We start from the raw sequence: 22,954 nt of genomic DNA on the forward strand, positions 1-22,954 counted from the left end.
TCCATTAGTCAGTTGAGATGCGATTGCGGAGCATTTAAAAAAAAGTCTTGAAATTATTCAGCTTTTTCCTCGTTTTGTTCTGATTCGGTATACATCGATTTTGCTCTCAAAATATTCAAATGGATGGATTTTTTCCTTCAGACACTCAATCTTATCTCGTAGCCGAGTGATTTTTTTCCCCCCCTTGAGATCAACCCCCCCCCCCCTATACCCTTCTTGAAATTTCTGGGTTGTTGCCAGATAAGCAATGAAATCTAACCGCGTATTGCTTTATTGAAATTTTTATGCACTTTATGCAGGTTTATGTATTCAATTTAATGATAAAATTCCAATGGAATTCTCTATAGGTTCTTTATATACGAGTGGATTTTGATATTTTATGGAGTATGAGATATTGAATACAGCTCGTGGCAATGCGTTAGGCCTATGATCTTTATTTCTCAAAAGCTAGAGAAACTATGTCCTAAGTAGGTAGCTTCGTTTGTGGAATGGGCCGTAACGCGGGATTCCAAGCCGTATTGGTTGAATACGTTCTGGAATTTCCGTGGATTGCTGATTTCATTATGACCATTTATCCATAGACTATACTTGCCTGTGATGAGTTCATAGCATTGCAATTATATTCTCTAGCTGTGGGACACGGAGCCAAAATTGAAGATTTCAATCCGGCACGGCTAAAGCAAAGACTGTTTTGTTTTTAACCAACCCTGGGATAAACTATTGACTACCGTCACGGTCTTCGCAGAGGTTCAACTGTTCGTCATTAGATAGGCTGAGAAAAGCCGTTCATCTCTGATATATTAAGGAAACTGATATTTTCTGGATTTTATGCCGAGGTGAACTCGGAAAGTCACGGTATGCAAGAGGGCCTGGTTTCGAGTCCCGGTGTGGAGACCAGATGACTTTCCTTTCCGAGTTCGCCTCGGCATAAAATCCGAAACGATATAGATATCATATCCATATCATATACTCCAATTTAAGGCTGATGATTTCTTGATATTTGTCATCAGCTTTAAATTGTAGCAGCAGCCATTTTATTTGGCTCTAGTACCGATCTCCATGAGGGGAGATACGGGGGCCCCCAGCATCAAAGGTGAAGTCGACTGATCTAATGCATATATGTATAGATGAATTGACATCATCGTGGGCCCCCCCCCCCCCAGACTCCTATGCCGATCTCTGAATTTTCTGACGTTCTTTTTTTTAGTCGTGTTTACGACAGTATCAAATCTAAGCAAAACATGTTAACAACGCGAGGTACAAATGGTAAGCAAACCGCGAAATAGTTTAGGTGAATAATAGTATTTTTCCTCAACCGAAATGGAAAGCAATTACAATCGCTAATCCAAAAAGAAACTTCTACAACGGAAAATTTGTATGGCACATTTCAGCGAGAAAATGTCGGAAGATGAGGTGTCAAGGTATCAGTGTGATCCATATACATATTTTTTAAGAATTGAAAATATTCTATTTGTTTGTCACCATTTCAACTTTCATCTCGCACCCTCAAAAAAAATGCTCTCCCGCACCACGGGGTAAGTACCACTGTTTTAGAGGAAACGGCATATTTCATTTCTCTCGGCGGTCTCTCTGAGCGACAGCAATAATGCATTTCAGGCCTCTCTCCGGAACAGCAGCATCACGTTTCAGGTTTGTTTCCAATCCCTCTTAGCGACAACAGCGCGCTTCAGCTTTTGTGCTAATCCCTCTGAGCGACGACAGCGTGTTTTTCGGCTTTCTCGCCGGTCCCTCCGAGCTTTTTTCCAGCACTCTTCTTATACGTTAGAGGTTCGATAGGAATAGTGACGTGGGAGTGTGTGGTGTTTCAGGTCCCTCCGAGCGACGGCAGTGCATTTTCATCTCTCTCGCCGGTTCCTCTGAGCGATGGCAGTGCATTTTCAGCTCTCGCCGGTCCCTCCGACCTTTTTTCCCAGCACTCTTCCTATACGTTAGAGGTTCCCTAGGAATAGTAACGTGGGAGTGTCTGGTGTTTCAGGTCCTGAGCGACGGCAGTGCATTTTCATCTCTCTCGCCGGTCCCTCTGAGCGATGGCAGTGCATTTTCAGCTCTCTCACCGGTCCCTGCGAGCGACAGCGGCACATTTTCAGCTTTGGCGCTGTCCCCGAACTGTAACAAATCGGACTTGAACGCAGCGCACGGAAATATTCCGGAATGAGATGCGGAGATCCGCAAGTTTCAAGTTTGTAGGACGCCCTTACAAACCAATTTTAATGGGTTTTTTTAATAAATGTTTTTTCCCCTTTCGTCATAGGGTTACACGAGGACACAGCACTTTCAGACAAGAATAGTTTCGTAACGTTACAGTCGGAGGGGGGAGGGGGGTCATGGACCCCTAAGTTATGCGGTTCGAGTGTAAATAATGGATAACAATGGCCACATAGGAACGAGGTTGCACTGCGAAAAATCTCCGGGGTCAATGGAGGGGAAAAGATGCGTACGGCATCCGTACGGAAAGGGTTAAGGAAATAAACGTCGGAGATTGGATAGAAGAGAAAAATCGCTAACCGGAAGTGTTGTACCCCCTTTTTTTTTGTGTAGATACACGGTAATTACCTGCCAGTGTAATACTTCCGAGGGGGAGCCTCTTCTAGTAAAAGCAATTGCTTCCGGAAATGCGTCCCTTTCCAGCCGCTGGGGTTTCGAGTTCAAGGAACAAATGGATTACGGAGGGGGGAAAAAAGAACTACGAGGATGTCAATTAGGGTTACCACATCCGTCTGTGCTGTTGTTCTCCACCTTGTTAATTACAACTCCACAGTACCCTTTTTTTTTTAAGGCACCATGGATTATGAAATATTGTTTTGAAGTCCCTGATCCGTGTTTGTAGTAGTTTTTCACTTCTAATTATGTCTTCGCTATGTGTTTTGAGAGCCGGATGTTGAGCAGGGGAAAGTGAATTTGTCCGTGCTTTTTGAGAACAGATGTTACTCATTTCTAGTACACGTATTTACTTATACACGTTGGTACTATGAGTTTGAGATTATTTTTCAATAGGGGGAACATTTCCACTTCTTTTTCCCTCGAAATTCACTTTTCAAAGGTTTCTGAATCATTGGAATGAACTCTGATTATGCAACAGGAATGCTTTTGGTCGAAATTACTATGTAAAGTTTCTACCAAAAGGGAACCATATCCACGCCTTCAATTACTTCGGTATTTCTCATTTCAAAAGGGAACAAAAAAAGGTGGTGGTCCTACTTCCGAAACAATATTTTGTTTTCAAAACGGCTCATTTTCCAGAAGCGCTTTCGAAATCACATTTTACTGTAGAATCTCTCTATAACGGGCGCATTTGGAACCGAAAATCTTGTCCGCTATCGAGGCGTGTTCGTTAATGGGTAGTGTAATTACGCCGGAGAGAGTCCTGTCGATGTTGTTCGAAAAAAAAAGTATCCGTTAGTGGTGGTGTTCGCTAACCGGAGTGTCCGTTATGGCAGGTTCCACTGCAGAATGATCGTGGTTTATGTTACTCACGAGAGAGTAGTAAAGGTACCTTCCTTATGTGAAACTTTCTTTTAAATCGACCTGTGATGTAGAAATTTCTAATTTTCAGACTTAACCATTCTCCAATTTTAATCAAATGATAAGATTTTTACTAATTTTCGTTCAAAATGGAACATTCCCAAAATTTAAATGGAGATAACTCCCTTCAATGTTGATAAGGGAACATAATATTCAAATATTCTAATACCAGTCCCGTATGTGCTGCTACTTGTTTCGCCATTTTCCACTTTTGTAAAGCAGTCCATTTCGGAGAAAATGAATTTTTCACTTCTGTAAATTTAGTAATTGTGGAGATGTTCCGTTTTCTAAAACAAGCTCCTCAATTTCCCCCCCCCCCCATAGTGAAATGGGATGCACAAGCCTTTTCGTTAACGGGCCAGATATGTGGTATTTCCGTCGCATGCGGATCAGAAACGTATGTGGCATATGACCGGTATTTTGACCCGGACACTCCAGTGGTCTTGGCCGTTCCAATTTTTCCATGAAATGTCACGGTTTTCACTGGAATTTTTGTTTCACTGAAATCAATTATTGATACCAATTATATGGCAATTATGACTAGTCATATAAATGCAGGATGCATAGGTAACGGCACGCACTGCATTTTACTGGTGAACCGTTGATCCTAGAGGGTCATACTTCCCATTAGAAAATTTACCCAATTAAAGTGTACAACTCAGAAACGTCATTTATGTTAATTCCTTTATTTTAATAACTAAACAACTTTTTATACGCACACCCCCGTGCCCAGAATACCAATTCGAAAATGTTCGACCTCTCTCCTGATGCCAACAAAACAAAAACAAGTTTCTAAGTAACATTCAACGAGTTAAAAACAGCACATTAAATGCTGTTAAGACTGTTTACCCGCATCAAGGGGCGCATCTACGGGGGAGGGGGGGGACTCCCTCCCACAAGCGAAATGCGACAATTCATGAAGTTTTCCTAACTTCAATATAACATTGCAACATCCTCACATCCTAACAGAACGGTGACCCAGTCCATATATTCCTAGGAACTGAAAAGTCGCCGCCGGGCCCCACGGGGCCCCCAAGATCTTGATCGGCCTCAATACGGTTCTTCTGCGGCCGATCAAGTCTCAGAAATGCATATAGAGAACAAGTCGATGACAGTAGATGTACGAAGCCTTTCTCGCTTGCCGCGGAGACTTACGTCCAATTAACCTCAGATGATGCCTGCCACAGATGTGGGCGAAACGTCAGGAAGAAAATCTCCTAGACCATGGCCTAATAACCCGGAAACCGTTTGCAAGTCATTTAACGCCGGCCATGAAAGCCTCAGACAATATTTCAATCATAATATAGTTTGGTTTTTATTTGATAGGTGGCAGCAGGGGCGGGGGGTTCCCAGTGCGACGCGTTTTCCTTCCTAAAATGAAATATATAAATATGTACTATTGGAGATGACTAGGAAATTTTCCTGCATTTTTGCCGGTCTGCAAATTATTTCTCCGTCTGAAGCAGCGTCTGATTAAGTAACACCTCAAATGTTACAAACACTTATCAAGAGATCCATTTGGACGTCTGCAGAGCCCCCGAGGGCTGTCGCATCGGATTTTATTAACCTGCAAATAAACTTGGAGTTGCTTTTTTCAACGCAACCCATGAGTTATAAAGCGTGAGGGTCTCTCACTGTAAGGGTGGATTCACATTCTAAAGACACTGTGTCGTAATAGACAGGGCAAACATTCTTTAACATAAAAATGGCTGCCTGTGAAGCCACGATGCGATGGGTTGTGAATACGTTCATTGGTTTTGCATTAAAGAATGTTTGCCGTGTCTGACACAACGCGGTGAGTGTCTGTGGGTGTGAATCCACCCTTTAATCCGTTACTTTTGAAAACTTTTATCCAGGACACCCCCCTTATATAGCACTTCAAGAGAAAAATACCGAAGTCCCTATATTATAATCAATTTCTATTGTAACTTGAAATGTGGATGAAAATATTTGTCATCGGATTGCGAAGAAATTATACCGGGTGTCCCATAAATTCGTAGGTATTTCAAGTTCGTAAAAATTGAAGGAATTTATATCTGCATGCGGTGTACGGAAAAAATTACTCACGAAGGAGGGCTTTCGTTCGGGGCAGAAAAGAATAATTAGTTCACAATTTTATGGATGGGGTCAGCGAAACCAGTCCGGCAGCAGTGATTGGACCTGAACTGTTCCCCAAGCTATTCTATATCTGCGACGTTAGTATATCTTCAACAGGGTAATTCGTGGCTGAGGTTAAAAAAAAAACTTTAACCAATAGTGTACATCAATTCTACAATGTCTACATCATAATGAAAACTTATGTAAGCAACATTAAAATGAGAATTCAGGAAATGAGCTGTTAATCGTACGCCCTGCATTTTATGACGACTCCGATTTTACATATTTTCAGTGATTTTGCTTTCGTGCAGCGCCCTCTATCGAAAAACTTGAAATAAATTCTCATCTTTGCCAAAAGTGCCCGCTCATCCTTTTTTGGGAGCGCGGGCCACTCGAGTTAGCTGGAGATATCCCTCGATTCATTCAAGCGATTTAAAAATGTGCCGCGGGCTGCTTGAGTGACATGGAAATGTATCACGTGCAATTTAGTTGATCTGGAAATGTGCCTGAAGTGATCACAAAGATTGCCGCGTCGGTACTCGAGTTATCTGGAAATGTGCCACCACCCAATTGAGTTATCGGCAAACGTACGAAGTGTCATTTGAGTGGCCCGTGGCTCGCCTCCATTTCGCTTAACTCAATGTTTCTTAGCCTTTTCTGACTCGCGGAGCCCTTTTTAGTATATAACTTAAATGGTGGAACCCTTCGGGCCTCTTTTTATTTATTAATCAAATTTACTGATTTATTTTACTTGAACTGCTGCGAAGTGCACACGGAGCACCGGTTGAGAACCGCTGGCTTAACCGATTTGGCAATGTGCTTGAGGTCGCTTAATATCCACTGTTTCGGGTTTTAAGTGTCACTTGCCTCATTTCCAGATCATTGAATGACTTGGAAATTTTTCGTGCGGCCCTTGAGTGGTTTGGTTATTTGTTACCGGCCACATCCTATAACTCCCAGGACCATGGGTTGAGTATAAATGTATGATCAATACGCCAACAAAAATCCCACCTTCGTCAGAATTTTTCTGCAGACCGTGTTCAAATGTGAGTATTCTTTAAACTTTTATGAATTTTTGAACTATGGAATTTACGGGACACCCCTTTTTTTGATTTTACGCTGTCGCTATTCGTTATAATGTTTATTGTACAATAACTATTTCAGGATGTCGACGAGTGTAATGCGAATGAGAATTTTAGGACACGATCACAAAATGTCATCCGGTAAGTTCTGTGAAATTAGGAAAAACTAAAACCGAATAAACTAATATAGAATAAGGTTAATTTTATTTTCAACTAACAAATTAACCACGATTATGTATTATTTAAATGTTTGATTTCATGACTTTATTAGGAAAGTGCGGACACATAATATTGCCCGCGAATGCACTTTTTCTTTTTTCAGTTCGCTCGAGAGCAGAGCCAAGGAAAATCCGTTTGATAAGTAAAATGTTTAATTTAACCACTTCACGTACAAGGGTTTTGGCAAGAAATTTGGTTTATCTCTATTTAACGGATCGGCGATAAATATGGTAACCTTGTCCTAACGTAACCGCACGTAGGAAAGGGGAAAGAAATAATGTGAAAGGTATAATAGATAAGGAGTTTTTTTAGAGTTCTTTCGCTTGTACATGTATATAGTGGAAATACAAATACAACGCCACAACAGGCAAAATGCCCAACGAGGTGGATGAGAAAAACATGCCCATAAAAATATGGATTTCATATATTTCCAAAAAAAATATAGCAACCTAATTAAAAATGCAATTAACAAAAATTATAAACAATATATACACATGATAAAAATATTATACAACGCCCATAAAGAATACTTATGGTTGTCTTAGAATTTACTACCTCCGGGGTAAGCTATTCCATTTAATAACAACCCTATTAGAGAAAAATTCCCTGCAACACCATAACCTCGCATTGCCATTGTCCCTTATCAATCGATACTGGTGTCCCCTTGTAAAAGCAGTAGAGGGGGAAAAAATACTTCCTTACACATAATGGACTATCGTGATAATCGGATCGGTATTAAGATGTGGCCGAGAATGCATAGGCAAGGAGAAAGTTGGTGGGTAAAAAGTGCGTAGAAACTTCAATTAAAAATTCATGAAAGCCGGTAAAATAACCAATATAGAAAACGGTTTGCAGGGTTAGCATCGCTAGGTCACAGGAATAATTTTAACACAGTAAAAAACTCAGTTGATAGGTGACGCTGACGTACACAAGCCAAACAAAAGATATGCAAATAACGAACAGAAGGCCTCCAAATCGTTTATTAAAGCAGTATGTGTTCCACGTGACCACCACCACAGAGTAATAACGCATTGCAGGCGAGTCACAAATCTTGCAATGGCAGAGTGCAGCAGGTCCACATACACGGTTTATAACGGTGAGCCGGTTGTGGATTAGGAGCGCAAGTTTTTATAACCGTCTCATTTGCATATTTCCACCGAAGTCGCTCGTACTGGTGCCACCTATCGGCTGTTTTTTCCAGTCTTAAAAAAATTCCTGTGACCTAGCGATGTTAACCCTGCAAACCGTTTTTTTATTTGTTATTTCTCCGGTTTTTATTCATTTTTAAAGTTTCTAAGGACTTTTTGACCACCCTGTATGTAACATTTTATTAACTGAACGAGATTGTATATTAGCATACGAACGGGTAACGAGATAAGAGCGCGTTAACAACGGTGTACCCTCAATTTATATCGTATACTGGCACTAGTGTCTAGCAACGTCATTCGTGATCGGTTCAGTCAACACCATCTAATAGCAGAAAGCCTCCGCGCGAAGCTCGTGACTCACTGAAGTTCATTTCACCTATAGTCATTGTGAAGATATATACACACTAAAGATATCGCATTCGTCGGACTGCTATATCCAATGGCTACGGATGAAATGGACTTCAGTGACGTCAAAGCTTCGCGCGGGGTCCTTCTGCTATAGATGTTGTGATCTGAACCAAACCAACACCATTATAAAGGTTCGTGATGGTGAAGAGAGGAAAGAAAACGCAGAATTTGTATTTATTCATTCCACTGATGTTTGGACGTAATATTACGCCCGTGATCGTAAAGAGGTTAAATATAAATTGTTTTTGGAAGTTTTTCATATCTTTTATGAAAGTAGCATTTTTGCGGAAACTGCAGAAATACCCGGTTGGGTTCGAACCCGGGTCTGCTTAAGGGTTGTCACTATCCCTGAAGTAGAATTGCCTTAGACAAATTTTTTAATATTTTACCAAAAAAAAAAAAATTTATCCCTACTGCCGTCTCAACATCCTAATAGCCCCGGGGCAAAATGAAAGGGCGCTTAGACACTTCTTAATTAGGGGCGTACCCAGAATCGACCTTTGCACAAATGGCCTAGGAGTACAAAAATTATCTTTCCGAGAAATTCTAAGTTATCACCCTTGAGAAAGCATTAAAATTAACAAATTGGTTTAAAATAGCACGTAAGTATTTTCTTTCCCAAAGTATTGTTATAAAAAGTTCAACAAAGTATTGAAGTTTTTACTCTGTTTCGGAGGCGTCACAGTCCTTCTACCCACCTCCCCATGCTTGGGGGGGGGGGGGTCAATGTCCTTAATTTACTTATTTAATAACATAAATCATTGTGCCAGTTATCGTGGAACCCTCCTATTCGACTGAGGGTCCCCGCATGGCCTTTACGGGGGGGGGGGGGTCTAGCAGAACTCCAGCCCGAGATTCCGATTTTATTTCTATAAGTTTATGTGGCGGGCCCCGTGAAGTCTTAGCTGTTGGCCCACCGAAGATTTCAACAAGCAGGATGTGGAGGGGGCACGTATCCTCGAAGGTCTCGTGGGTCTCTCATCCCATGGGGGGGGGGGGGGGCATATTCACGAATCACGAGCTTTGATTTTTGACTATCACCAGAGCTACCGTACAAGAACTATTTCATGTGCATTGAATCATAGGGTGTTTATCTGAGTTCAGTTTTTTACACTATAAATTTATTATGGATAAGGTCCCATTTAAAAATCTTGGTCTGGTGGGGGGGGGGGGGTTATAATGTGCAAAGAAGTGCTCGCGTTGAAAAAAAAAATTGCCTTCCATCTCTGAATGTGCCCTCCAACTATATTTTCTTCCAGATGCTGACATCATGTCTTTTATTCTACATGCACTGACCTGTTTCTCTGCACAGTTTCGATATCTGCAGAATCTCAAAATAACATGCTACCTAACACACTATAGGATTTTTTTTTTCTGCGCAGCGAAAAGTCTGAACACGGAAGCGTTCTCATTTTTACTCACTGCCAGAATTTAAGCGTCTATATTTTGTAAACTTAGAATGCCACCATTTTATCATGATTAATAAATTACTTTTATCAAACTTTATCAGCCAAAATATGCCTTTTAGGAAATAACTACACAGTACAAGATATATTGTATTCAGGAACATTTAACTGGAACGCATGCGCCGTATGAAAAACTAATGTATATGATATCAGTAAATACTTTATAAGCAATAATAATATTTAAATTGTGTAGTTTGCTTTAAAATTTCAACAGTTGATGTTTGTGTACAGTAAAATTATATTAGTAACACTCGTGAAGTGGAGTCGCTGGTGACTTCTTAATTATGCAAATTTTTCTGCCATTCTTGTCTAGTATTCTTCACACGAAGCCAGTGAGGGCCGCTTCTTGCAATGTTACCGATATTATTTTACTGTAAACAAAGATCAACTGTTAAAATTTTAAACGCAAATTCAAGTTTAGATAGTAGAAATTTTATAAGTAATAATATTAACTAATGTCATACTGTATTGGTTTTCTACATGCGGCACATAAATCAAAAACTGGTCGCTCAATTCCAATCGAGTTATCAACGGTTTTTCATTCGATAGGTTGCAGAAGGGGCTCCAGTTCTATACATCCTGTACTGTGTATTATTTTTTAAAAAGGATATTTTGGCTGATAAAATTTTTATTTGGTTATGGACAAAAAAATTTATTCATCTGAGCAGAACTGTTTTCTCCCTCATTTCAGAGTCGTTTTTCCAAAGAATTTGAGTGATTGACAAAATACCACATAAAATTTTAGGACCCTCCAGTGAGGGCTTTGCCCGCCGCCTCCTTCCGGATGCGGATTTATCGTTTTGTGGACCTATGGGCTATGCAAATATTTATATTTATTCCTTTGAAGACGACGCCCATCGGTGTCGAAATGCATTAGGAGTTTGTATTTTTCGTGTATTTACCTTATTCGCTGGTGGCCTCTTTTCAAATTTTGCTGCCATTCATTTACCCATTCTAGTAGAGTATTGTTGACTAGTCATTCCTCCAAATTAGCCGCTCCGGTCTATAGCCTGCTTACCCCCCCCCCTCCCAATACCGTAAATATGTTTGTGCCATTGTCTTCCACATGCATTCACGCCCTCTAGGTCACTGTTTTCGTCCCTTGCTCACTAGGACATTTTTGTCATCACTCGTACTTCCACACTGTTTTGGTCCCTCACATTCTTCTGTTGGTCATCCAAGTGACCTGCGTTCTTTTTAAAACACGACGCGCGTTAAAAATCCAAACAGCTTTACGAATATCAAAAACAAAGCTAGCTTTCTTTTGAAAGTTATCCCGGATTTTTAAGGGTTCCGTGGTGTGTGATCATGCGGTACCCCAAAATAACTGTCGCAGAACTTCAGGGATACGCGGAACGCCAATTAGAAACCCGTGTACTAGACTCATTTAGATTTTTTTTTCATATTTATCACCGACGCTTGTGATTATGCATAATCGCCGGTAAAAGTGCTAAATGCATCAATTTTGCCAAGACGATTCACAGTAAAACCTTTCTTTTGCGAACACCGTCGAGATAAAAAGAAAATTCTCTCGTAAAAGAGGGGTGACCGTTAATTCGAGGTTTGATATGCATACCTTTACAGTAAAACCCCTCTTAACGGACACCCCTCATGCGATGACTTCTCTATTACAGCCAAATGAAAATTTCCCCTCGTGTAATAAATGTATGCATTTCAAACTGCTTATCCGGACTTATTTTGAGGTCGGAATGGGGTCATGAATCGCTCTGTTGAACGCAATACGAAAATTTTGCGAGTTCGGACGCAACGCAGTGTATGTCAATAAGGAAGACTTGCCCTGGGACTACAGGGTATGTGTGGTTTTTTTAGTAGTAGCCTTCTGCGCGGTCGGGTGAGCATCGTGCTGGATTCTCATCGTGAGAGTCTAGTTTCGAACAATGTTGGTAGCATAGCTGTGGCTGATACATCTTCAGTTTCCCCAACTTGACGCAAATTCGAGCCGGTATCCTGTTTCAAGAAGTCTCTCCGGCACACATGCCCACAACATGATACTTACATAAGAGAAAATTCAAAACATGCATCCTTGCATGTACCAATTCCACAGAGGAATGTGTGTGCTAGGTGCATGTACGGTCAAGTACAGTCGAATCCCGGTATAACGAACACCAAGAGACCGGAGAAATCACTTCATTATAAAGGTTACTGGTTTTCGCATTATTCCTGTGTAAATTTACCTCGGGGATTAGAAAATTGTTCTTCACAAAACGAGATTTTCGTTATAACGCTATTCGACTATAGTATTAGTAAGCTCGTTTCTGAATTGCCCTGTTTTTGACGCTTGCATTTTGGTCTCCATTATGATGTTGACGTTGGTGGATAAGGCATAATACACTGTTGAATTTGTTTTACCTCGGCCACGAATCACTGGCTGAAGCTTTACGAGCATTTCAAATGCGAGATTAAAGAAAGGTTCAGGTCCCAAATTCTGAGGTTTGCTTTTGTTGATTGACCTCTGTTGACAAAAATTTAAACTAAATTTTATATCCGTACCAAAAAATCCCCCCCCCTTCGTGAGAATAATTTTCTTCACAAAAACCACATTAAAAAAAAATAGCAATTCCCTTAATTATTAATTTTGTAAATAATTCACGAATTTTTGAGACACTATGTATCATATAAATAATTTTATAATATTATAGTGTATGCAAATCAAAGTTTTCCGAGTTTTACTGGTTTGGCTTATACCTGCGGGGTGCCAAAATGATGTATGAAATTATGCTTGTTTATCTGTCATTGTCACTGGTTATCCTTAATGTTGTTTCAAGTGGATCCTACGTATCTTGTCGCCCTTTGACGAGAACCTTTTTTGGTTTGCGAACGGGGTTTTTAAAAACCACCGATCTAGCGTACAAGAGAATGAGACTTTACACATGCTCACTGTTACGAATTCGAAAAAAAAAATTATTTTTAACCCTATAGGCGGCAATGACGAGATATCTCGTCTCCATAAAAGCCTCTTATTTTAGCATTGACGAGCCCCTAGATATTTTGTAAAAAAATTTTCTTAACGGGAAGCTTTTTCCTGCACCCTCCCCCTTAGTTTGCTCCTGCTGAAAATCGGAAGGAAGCCTACTGCATTAAAGATGATGACATTTTCAAGGGGGGGGGGGGTGAGGCTGGTTATGATTTCTAATCACCGAACAGCGAGTGCCAAAGCTTGCTAGTATCAAAGGAGAAACATCAGGGGATCGGTGACAAAGCTGAAATCGACCAGTCTCAGATAATGGTAATGCCGAAATCGACCACTTACTTATGAGGGACCAGTGACAAGGCTGAAACTGACCGGTGTCGCTCAGAGGAACCAGTGACAAGGCTGAAACTGACCGCTGTCGCTCAGTGGAACCAGTGATCAGGCTGACAGCTGAGATTGACACCCCCCCCCGTCTCTCGGGATCAGTGAAAAGGCTGAGATTGAGCCCCTGTTGCTCAAAAGCCAGTGACAAAGGTAATAGCTTTTAATAACGCTCTTCTAGTGTCTATCCGGGTGACTTTTTCACCGAAAACCAACTCCAGTGATATCGCATACAGCAATTTACTGCAGATCGAGTTGGGTCGGAAATCTTTCTCTGCAGAGAAAATCGCACTATACTTCTGTCCTCATCTTCAGCGCGGAGGGGACTTTGGGTGAAGCCGCATTCAGAAGGTGGTCACCTCACGCTCGATGGGAAAACATTCTTTGCAATCCCTGGTAGATCAGACCTGAAGCTAAACTTCATGATTTTACTTCATGATTTTTTTGAACGGAAAAAATTGTTATTTTCTGTGTGTGTGTGTGTGTGTATACATATATCCGGGACTTTTCCCTCTCACCTACATTGTATCCAGTTATGTAGCGCCACACAAGTCACTCCTGGTGCGCACTCCTTTTACCGATTCATTGGGGGTTCCGGGGGGGGGGGGAAATGGCTCGGGGATCTATGAGGGTCTTAAGTCAGCCACCTCGTTGGGCAATTTGCCTGTTGTGGCGTTGTACTTGTACACATAACGAGCATTACACAGAGCATCGTACCACTGCACCACACCATGGATAATTGTTTGGATTTCTCAGGTGACTTTTCGAGGACACAGTAGACCATACACGCTCGACCCATATTGCCCCGGGGTCAAATGTGACCATTGGAGTCATTTCACTGAAGTGACCTGCCGCACAACTACATATCACCATACATATATTTGTCACCTTACCGTCGGTATACCATTTCACCCATCTTAATGAACCAAACTGGAATTGTTTCTTCAAAAAAACTCTGGTGTGTATTATTATTCACCCGAAAGGAAGATAACTTGGCGTGATAGTTTCACGTGTCGGCGTCATGTCGGGAATATCGCCAATTTCGCAACATTCCAAGCTAAAACTTTGAACGGAAAAAATTCTGTTATTTTCTGTGTGTGTGTGTGTGTGTGTGTGTGTATACATATATCCGGGACTTTTCCCTCTCACCTACATTGTATCCAGTTATGTAGCGCCACACAAGTCACTCCTGGTGCGCACTCCTTTTGGCGTTTCGCTACTCTTTTATTTTTATTTTTTGTTCCTTCAGTTGAGGAAAGACGGAGGGGGGGGACGAAAGAGGGGGGAAGAGAGAGGTGCTCCCTCGTGCTATTGATTTTGCCATTAGCAGCAAAACCCTCTCCAGGACCAGATTTATGTTTCCCGTTTCTCTTTTTTTTTTTGTTCCTGTTCCCCCCTCACCCCTTTCAACTTCCATCTACCTTCAGCCCCGAATCCTATAGATTACCCTTCTCTTTTCTTTTTTTTCTCCAGGCCGATTTTGCCTCCAGGGTTGTACAGGAGAAAGAGAAAAAGAACGAGATAAATTGCCGATTTTAACTCATAACCGATGGCGTTTTCTGTAGAACAATGCTTTGTTTTTACTCCATCAAATGTCGTATGTTGCCTGTCGTTATTTCGCCTAGGTTTTATTTGGCACTTTTTGCTTCCCTTTATTTTTTCACGCCTGTTCCCTTCTCCTTTTTTTTTTTTTATAAGTCCATTAATCGTCCGAAACCAATGCTGGAATGCGATGGAGAAGAAAAGAAATTATAAACAAGTGGGAATTAAATAAGATCTGCTGAAATGCTTGGAGGTTTTTGTGTAATTTTATAGTTTATTTTGGATGGCTTTGTGTGTATAACTATAGTATTCTGAACATTTAATTTAGTAACGAAACAATTTACTTACAATATTTAAACAACGGTAAAACAAAACGAGTTAGAGGAGAGCAGGCAACACCTTCTATAGCAGCGTCACTGAAGTCGTCCATTTCACCTATAGTCATTGGATATACTGCAAAAAAACAGATTTCGTATACGTCGGACTGCTATATCCACCGGCTACAGGTAAAATGGAAGACGTCAAAGCTTCGAGAGAAGGCTTGCCGCTATAGGTGTTGGCATAGGTGAGTAGGACAATGTAAACAAAAATATATATATATATAGAGCCAGACGGCTTTGACTTGAGGTTTCTGTTGTGTTGTCAGAAGGAGGAAACAAAATAACTGCAGTCGAACCCCTCGATAACGGACACCCATGGTACCAAAACTTTTGTCGGGTAATGTCCGTTAATGGGGAGGTATAATATGCAGTGGGATTTCATTTATACGACGTTTATTATCAGTCGAATTGGTTCCTGTCTGTAAAAGTGATACACGGGTGGTCTCGGTAAAAGAAGCTTGATTAACTTTCACAACATTTATAACTCTTACCGGCTATTCTGCACCGCAACTCCCAAATACAGTCGGAAATTTTGATGAATATACAAAAATTTATAACTTCAATAAACCAAACATTTCACCCGTATACGATATGAGCACTACACGTATTTGCAACAAATTAGAATAAGTATGAAGAAGATAAAAGCGTAACATTATCAGTCTTGTAATGTAGGTTTTCATCACATGTTATCAACAAACAGAACCAACATTACCATTCGAATTCTCCATCCTGGAACATAGTTATGCAGTGCAGTCTTAACGCATGGACCCACCCGGGCACAGTCTTAAAGGACGAGGGGGGGCTCAGAAAAATGAGTAGTTGAATTTCTCGAAAATTTTTCCAGGTAGGGCTCACAACCATCACTGGGCCCGGGGGCCCATGATGCTCTTAAGATGGCTCTGTAATTATGTTAATTTAATAATTATCATAATTGTCACTTATAATTGACTCTTTATCATATTTACCAACACTATTTACACATCTCAACAGGCTGAGCCCAATTACAGACATAGGAAACTACCACGGACATAAAAAATACCAAAAGTACAATATAAAAGGCAAGTTAAATAATTACAATAATTCGTCAAATTTGCACGTTAAAAATAAAATCATTAAACACATAATACAAAAATGCGTAATGGAAACACAAATTTACAATTCGATAAAAGGAAGACTTTTATAAAACTTTAAAAATTCTACCAATAAGATTATTGGTTACATTCTAGAAAATGCAACCGATAATCTTATTGGTAGCATTTTCCAAGTTTTATGAAATTACTTTTATCAAATTTTTATAGTGTAATCTCGGCCTTAGAGAAAAATAAACATTAATGAGAAATATATACAGAGTACCTAGCGGAATAATGAATCTCTCTGAAAAATATCTGGGAATTCGCACGTATTATAATTTTTACATACTCGCAAAATGGGTGAAGTATCCAAAATGTTCATGCGAGCACGAGGTAAATAAAAAACACATTGCGGGAAATAATGAGCCCGTCGCTCGTGAGATGGCACGGAGATGTTAATTAGGCTCGTCAAATTAGTCACTGATTCTGCCGTGAAAAGGAATGACAGTTGTACGTTGTTGGTTACCTGGAACGCACACACCACTAGCATGGGATTATACGTAATCTTCGTAGAATATAGAATTCTCGATTCATGACGGAGAAATTAGTTTACCTGATTTCATTGTCAGCTGTCGAGGGTTTGCTAACGGGGAATGAAATACATTAAAGTTCTATTCCACTGGACCGGGGATCAGAAAAGTGTCCGTTAACGCGGAGTGTCCGTCAGTGAAGGTTTCCACAAATTCGTCTGTGTACTGTTTCTCTCCCATTTTTTTTATCTCTACTTACCGTATCTGGTTTCGCAATTAATGTTTGTGGAATTACCAAGAGCTTTATTTGTTCTGTTGACAATTGTTTTCACGTTAATGATCATGTTCCGTGTAGAGATCGGAAATATTGTTTGGATCTCTTCCATATTCATCATCGGAAGAGTCTACAAATGGATTCTATATATTGTCTACGAATAATGTAATGGGAAATCAATGTGTGCAGAAGATTTAGGCAAAGTATGATTTTTATTCAAGCGTATGTAATAATAGATTCAAAAAATTTGGGAAGGCTGTGCTACAGACACGGCCGCTAGCATTACGTTGTAAATACTAAATGACATTGGTATCATCGGATTTATCTTTGGACTACAGTCGGTCCCATTCAATCTGTTCTCAACGATTCCAGCTCATGATATCCGATCAAGTGGGAAACTATTCAATTGCCATTTTACAACGTTAGGATAGTTTGGTGAAGTAGTTTTCAATATACAAACACCAACTCTGGCCATATCACTGTATTGAAATTTACTGCCATTAGTGAGATGGGTCGGAAGTGAAGGCGCTGTCTATCGGTGGTCGCCTCGAGTTCGTTTTTCAGGGAAAATATCTTATCTATATCCTCCCTTGGATTCGAACCCGGGACCCTGACAACAACCTTCACGATGGTAGACGAGCATCTTACCACCATGCCACTCGGGCCTTATATTTAAAACTGGAGGATCTCAATTAAAGCTGCTTCTAATAAATCAGACACCAAAAATTATAAATAAAAATTATATTTAATTACAATGATCACAATATACCCAAGATTTTTTTAACTTTTCATCAGTTAGCTTCGCTCTATTGGCTCAATAGAGAACAAAAATTGGAATAATTAAATGTGCGTATGACTTGAATAGTTGGAGGTCAGTATCTATTTTTAAATGTTTTCTTTAGTTTCATCGTAGCAACATATTTACCATTATTTCCAAATGTTTCATTCAGTAAAAACATTGTGTATAGTGGTTGATGTGTATTAACAGTTGACGTGTGAAGCGTAATCTTCGATTAAGCGGGGAAAAGTTGTTGAAATTATATTTCGCATTTAACTTTGTCTCTAAGGTAGAAATTTTGGTGCCGGAGCACTTGATCCGTTTAAGCGGCACCGACTGTATAACGGGTGATACCATTGTCTATTAGTTGCGTTGCGAACCACTCGAGATATAGCATTAAAAAAAATTCGTTACAAAAGATGGCCGAGGGTCTGGGGCCCAGATCAGAAAAGGTATTGAGACCTCTTGGATTTGTATTAATGAGATCTAACCACAGATAACAAAAACTCTGATATATATTCTGAATACTTCGTGATATATGAGCGTTTGAATTATTCGTCATGCGACTTTTCGTGGAGGCACCCGGTACCGTCAGATTTAAAAGACGTATTTTCACGTCAAAAAAAGAACTTTTGCAGTTCAAATCAGAATTCCATAATGTGTAATCGGAGTCATTCTTTCCTCAGACAGCAGAGTAACCTCGACTTTTCGGCAGAAATGTCGGTGTTATTTAAATTCATTGCCTTCAGTGTAATCATTGACACAGAAGAGACCGAGCACGACCAGGCTCTGTCGCTTATGAGATTTTAGCTTATTTCTCTCGAGGGCTCGGTCGTGCCGGAGAAAATTCCGAAAGACGAGGGAGATTATGCCCCCCCCCCTTCATAGGGCACAGCATATATTCGCTAATCGTATAATTCGTTATACATACAGTCGTTGTGACAATATACATTCATTCGAGATTCAAAAATATAATTCCCAATGTGTTAAGAGGCAAAATTACAGAAAGAAAAAAATCGGGAGCCCTATCGTCCGACCCAAATTAGGGAACCTAACTCACGCCGTTAGTAGTTCTGTATAAGTTCCGGGTGCTATTCTCCTGCTTCCGACTGGATCTCTGTGTAAACGCCTCTTGTTGTCAATCTAGCTGATCTCCGGGGATAGGGGGTTTCACCGGGATGTGCCAGCCCGCCTTGTTTTCGTCATTCAGGCTCTCCATTAGCTTGGCCTTCTCTGTGTTGTCGCTCAGGAAAGTGAGGCTTACTAGCCGTTTGGTTAGTTCCAGTCTTTTGAGTATCCATTTTATCCAGGCCGTGGTCCTGCGTTCAGCAGGGGCGCAGATGTACTGTGCGTGGTGGCATTGCCACCGCAGTGCTTTTTGGTCCCAATCTGACCGCACCCGCACTTGTCATTTGGTACCACTTTCAAACGGCGAAAGTTCGCTGCGAAGGGTCCGTGTCCGGTGTTCTTGGCTTTTCACCTTAGGGATTACGTCGTTCGTCCGGATGCCTCCGAGTTGTCCCAAGCCAGCTCCCATTCTATCATTGATACAGATAACTTGCACACATTTATAACTAGAAAGAAGGATATAGTAACCCCCCCCCCCCTTTTAAGATTCTTTTCAGTTAACGGGGGGGGGGGCATTTTGCCAGTTGTGGCCTCGTATTTGTATTGTATTGCTCGAGATTTTAACTAGAGATGGGACTAATGTTCGGCAACTATTCGGTATTCGGCCCTTTTGTCGAATATTCGATCTGGCGAATAATTCTTAGATTTCGGCCGAATACCTGCGTAAATCTAAGTGCATAAAACTAATTTTGAAAAATTATTTTAATTCGAAATTTTCCTATGAATTAAAAATTTACTTTCCTGATCTACTTTATGTGGTGTGTATCTTTTTCTGTGGGAGAGGTTACGTCAGGGTGAATTTCTACGATAAGGGAAACATGAAATAGAATCCTATTGCAATAAGGTAGAAGTGAGCGTGAATTACACAAGTTCGCGAACTGAAGGCTGTACCAAGACAAAATACGTATCGAGCTACTGAAAGATCCAAAGGAAAATGGCGAAGAACACCTGAAGAGGGAAAAAAATAAGATGTCGTAAATTTTATGGTTCGTTACTAGTTGAGAGTAAATAATGGTTGACATTTTCTTAGATGTAAAATTTGGTTTAAAAAGAATTGATTCAGTAAGTAAAAATATTAAAATACAATGTATCATCGTTAAATTTGTCAATATCGCGACAGTAAAAATTTTTCGATTGCCAGTTTTAATATAATTTGCATAATCTAAATTCAGTATGGTTTAAAATTACCAATATTTTTATATTCAATTAAAAAACGGCAATTTTATAATTGTGATGAATTTTGAAAAAAATTGATATTCGGCCATAAAAATCAACTGAACATTCGGCTATTCATAATTTCAACTTCAACTTTTTTCAAAAATTGCCAAAATTTACCCATATTTTATGCCATAATTTTTTTTTAATAATTTCAATAAAAAATGCTGGTGTTACAGTAAGTAACACCAGTTTACCAGTTTTAGTGTTTTTTTGGAAAATTTGCTCGTACCCCACCCACCTAGTGGGGTGACGGAAGTCGAATTATCGCTATAGTTTTTCACACTTGGTGCCATCTATAAAAAATAAAGAAAATTACACGAGACGTAATCGGTTTCTGCCACAAACTATCCTATTGCCCGTTAGTTCCAACTGGTCAGTCAATACATGAAAAATAGCTAAAATTTCAAGTCCAGATGAAAAATATTGATCGGTATTATGGCGCATGAAATGCTTGGATCATAAAAGTTAACGATATATCGGTATCGTGCTACTATTCATTTCGATGCTGCACGTCCGTTTTAAAGAAACAACCAATTTTACTTGGAGAATTACGCAGATAGCTTTGTGTTTATTTCACGTGACGGTAGAGCAGGGTTCTGGAGACTTTCTAGCCTAAAGAGAACCACACACTCTCCCACGTTAACATTCCAATAGGAACCTCTAACGCATAGGGAGCATGTAGGAAAGAAGTCAATTTCCCACATAGGCACAGAGCACCCTATTAGATGCAGAAACCCAACACTTTCTCCCATCGAATCCGCCACAAAGTTCACCCGAAAAGTACGAGGTCCCAGATGTGTAAAGACTTTCTTGCCTGGGAGACCGGCTCGCATTTACAAAACCGCAGGAAACAAACTTCAGCCGATCACCACTGTGCCACTGACGGGGTTCGAACCTGGATCCTCACGGTGAGAGTCCAGCGCGACGCCCATACGACCGCACAGCGGCTATACCAATAACTTACGAACGTGATAAATCTGACGCGGTAATTTCGTGTTCGCATCCCGTTTATTATTATAATCACATGATTCTTCGCCCCCCGTCGCCACCATTAGTCATTTCCCAGTGAAATTTTACATTAATATATTATTCAAAATAAAACTCTCTCTGGATGGACTCGGAGTGGTTAATTTCATCGTTAAGGAGAATCCTGAATCGAATATATCTAGGTCTTTGGAGGGAGGGGGCGCCGGGCAGTTTATGAATACATATTCCCTTTTGTGTGGAATCAACGATTCCACATCATTAGCATTTCTCTCTCTCGCCGGCGATTACATAGGAAGCGTTCAAAATGTCTGTTAAATTAATCACTCACTACGTTATATATATATCATTGCTGAGTTGGAAGCAAAGAATTCGGGACTTGTGTGTGTGGTGTTCCGTGGGGAGTAATCGGAGGATGTGTATTATAAGTTGAGCAACTAACTGCCAGGTGTAGAGTTTAATTTAGGGGGGCTACTGTGTGTGGTAAGAGCGTGAGTGAGTGAGAAATTTGCGTGTGTGCGCACCCCCCTTAAGCCTCGCTAAACAGTAGCGTGTTGTCACGCGATGGGAACTTGTTTTGAGTTTGAGCGCACACACACTCACTAAAACGCTATGCATGGTGCCGAAGGATAGTTAATAAGTGAATATAGAGAATGTGGTGGACGCTTTACGCGTGTAATAGTTTTTTCCCCCCGTGTTGATTTAATGTTTGGAATTCCTTAAAATTCGAGCTGTTTTTTTTTGGCCTCTGTTAGAATTAAGATCTTTTTTTCCCCCCTATTTGGCTCTGAATACAACTAACATTCTACTGGTAACGTTGTGTAATTATAGTCAATGGCGTAGTTACGGAGGGGGGTTGGCGGGCTATAGCCCAGGACAGCAGGTTCAGAGGCGGCAAATTTAAGGAATGGGTGTCCAAGTAAATTAGTAGAATGGGAGGAGGGCGCCCAAATTTGTATACAAAGATGTCGCTCTCCACTGTTACTATTATCTTCGTATCGACCAGCTGTCGAAACCTTCGTTAGAAATTTAAGGCCGGGATTACATTATAAAAGTTTGAAAGATCTTTTACAAAAGGTAAAAAAAACCAACAAGCCTATTCGTTATATTGGCTCAAATGTGACACGCCTGTTGGTTGTTTTTTTTTTTCATGTTTTCTAATAGATCTTTTATCAAACTTTTATAGTGTAATCCGGGCTAACCCTCAATACGTCCGCTTCTTCCCAAACAGCAAGGGACCAGGTTATTGAGTGGTCTGAAGAGTTTGAAATCACGTGGTGTGCAAAAAAGTAACTTGGAGCATGAAAAGGCATGTGAATGACCAAACGAGTGAACTACAGAGCAAGGGTTCAGGTCAGTGCATGGCATACAGAGTGAGGGACAAGGTCGGTGTGGGACGTACAAAGCTCTAGGGAAGGTACAATACAAGCATGCGAGTGACCAAGAAAATTAATAGAATGTGAGAAGAGCGGCGAAATTTGTATAACCAAAACCAAGTAACTGAAAGAGTGTACAGGCATGTGAATGACTGAGTGACTTTAGAGGCACTGTGAGCGTGCAGGTGGGGAGGCCAAGCGCGTTATAGAACAGGGTGGTGAATTCGAGGAAAGAATATAGTCAAGAAAATTTGACGAGAATGGCGACCAAATTCGTGTAGCCCACAGGCGGAAAACCCCATAACTTCGCCTGATTATAGTGAATATTTTAAAAGTTTATTTAAATTGCTCGGACAGTGAAAGGGGGGGGGGGTAAGTGTCGTTGGTACTAGTACATT

The 22,954-nt window shown here is 40.5% G+C and overlaps 1 protein-coding gene across 7 annotated transcripts in view; it reads left to right on the forward strand.

The window, feature by feature from the left end:
• Nucleotides 1-22,954, forward strand: part of LOC149065265 (ELAV-like protein 4) — a 139,994-nt gene that overhangs the window by 49,410 nt on the left and 67,630 nt on the right. For 6 of the 7 annotated variants that reach the window (XM_089254250.1, XM_089254248.1, XM_089254249.1 and 3 more), the window contains exon 2: nt 6,805-6,863. The exons of the other annotated variant lie outside the window; for it this stretch is intronic. In XM_089254250.1, the coding sequence (XP_089110376.1) occupies nt 6,806-6,863 (58 nt within the window). In that variant the 5' untranslated portion in view covers nt 6,805. The remainder of the gene's footprint in view (nt 1-6,804; nt 6,864-22,954) is intronic. 7 annotated transcript variants of the gene reach the window in all.

Source organism: Pholcus phalangioides, unplaced genomic scaffold (assembly GCF_987345545.1).
Source record: "Pholcus phalangioides strain wild (caught in Gottingen) unplaced genomic scaffold, Ppha-v1.0 ptg000040l_1, whole genome shotgun sequence".
Taxonomy (NCBI): Eukaryota; Metazoa; Arthropoda; class Arachnida; order Araneae; family Pholcidae; genus Pholcus; species Pholcus phalangioides.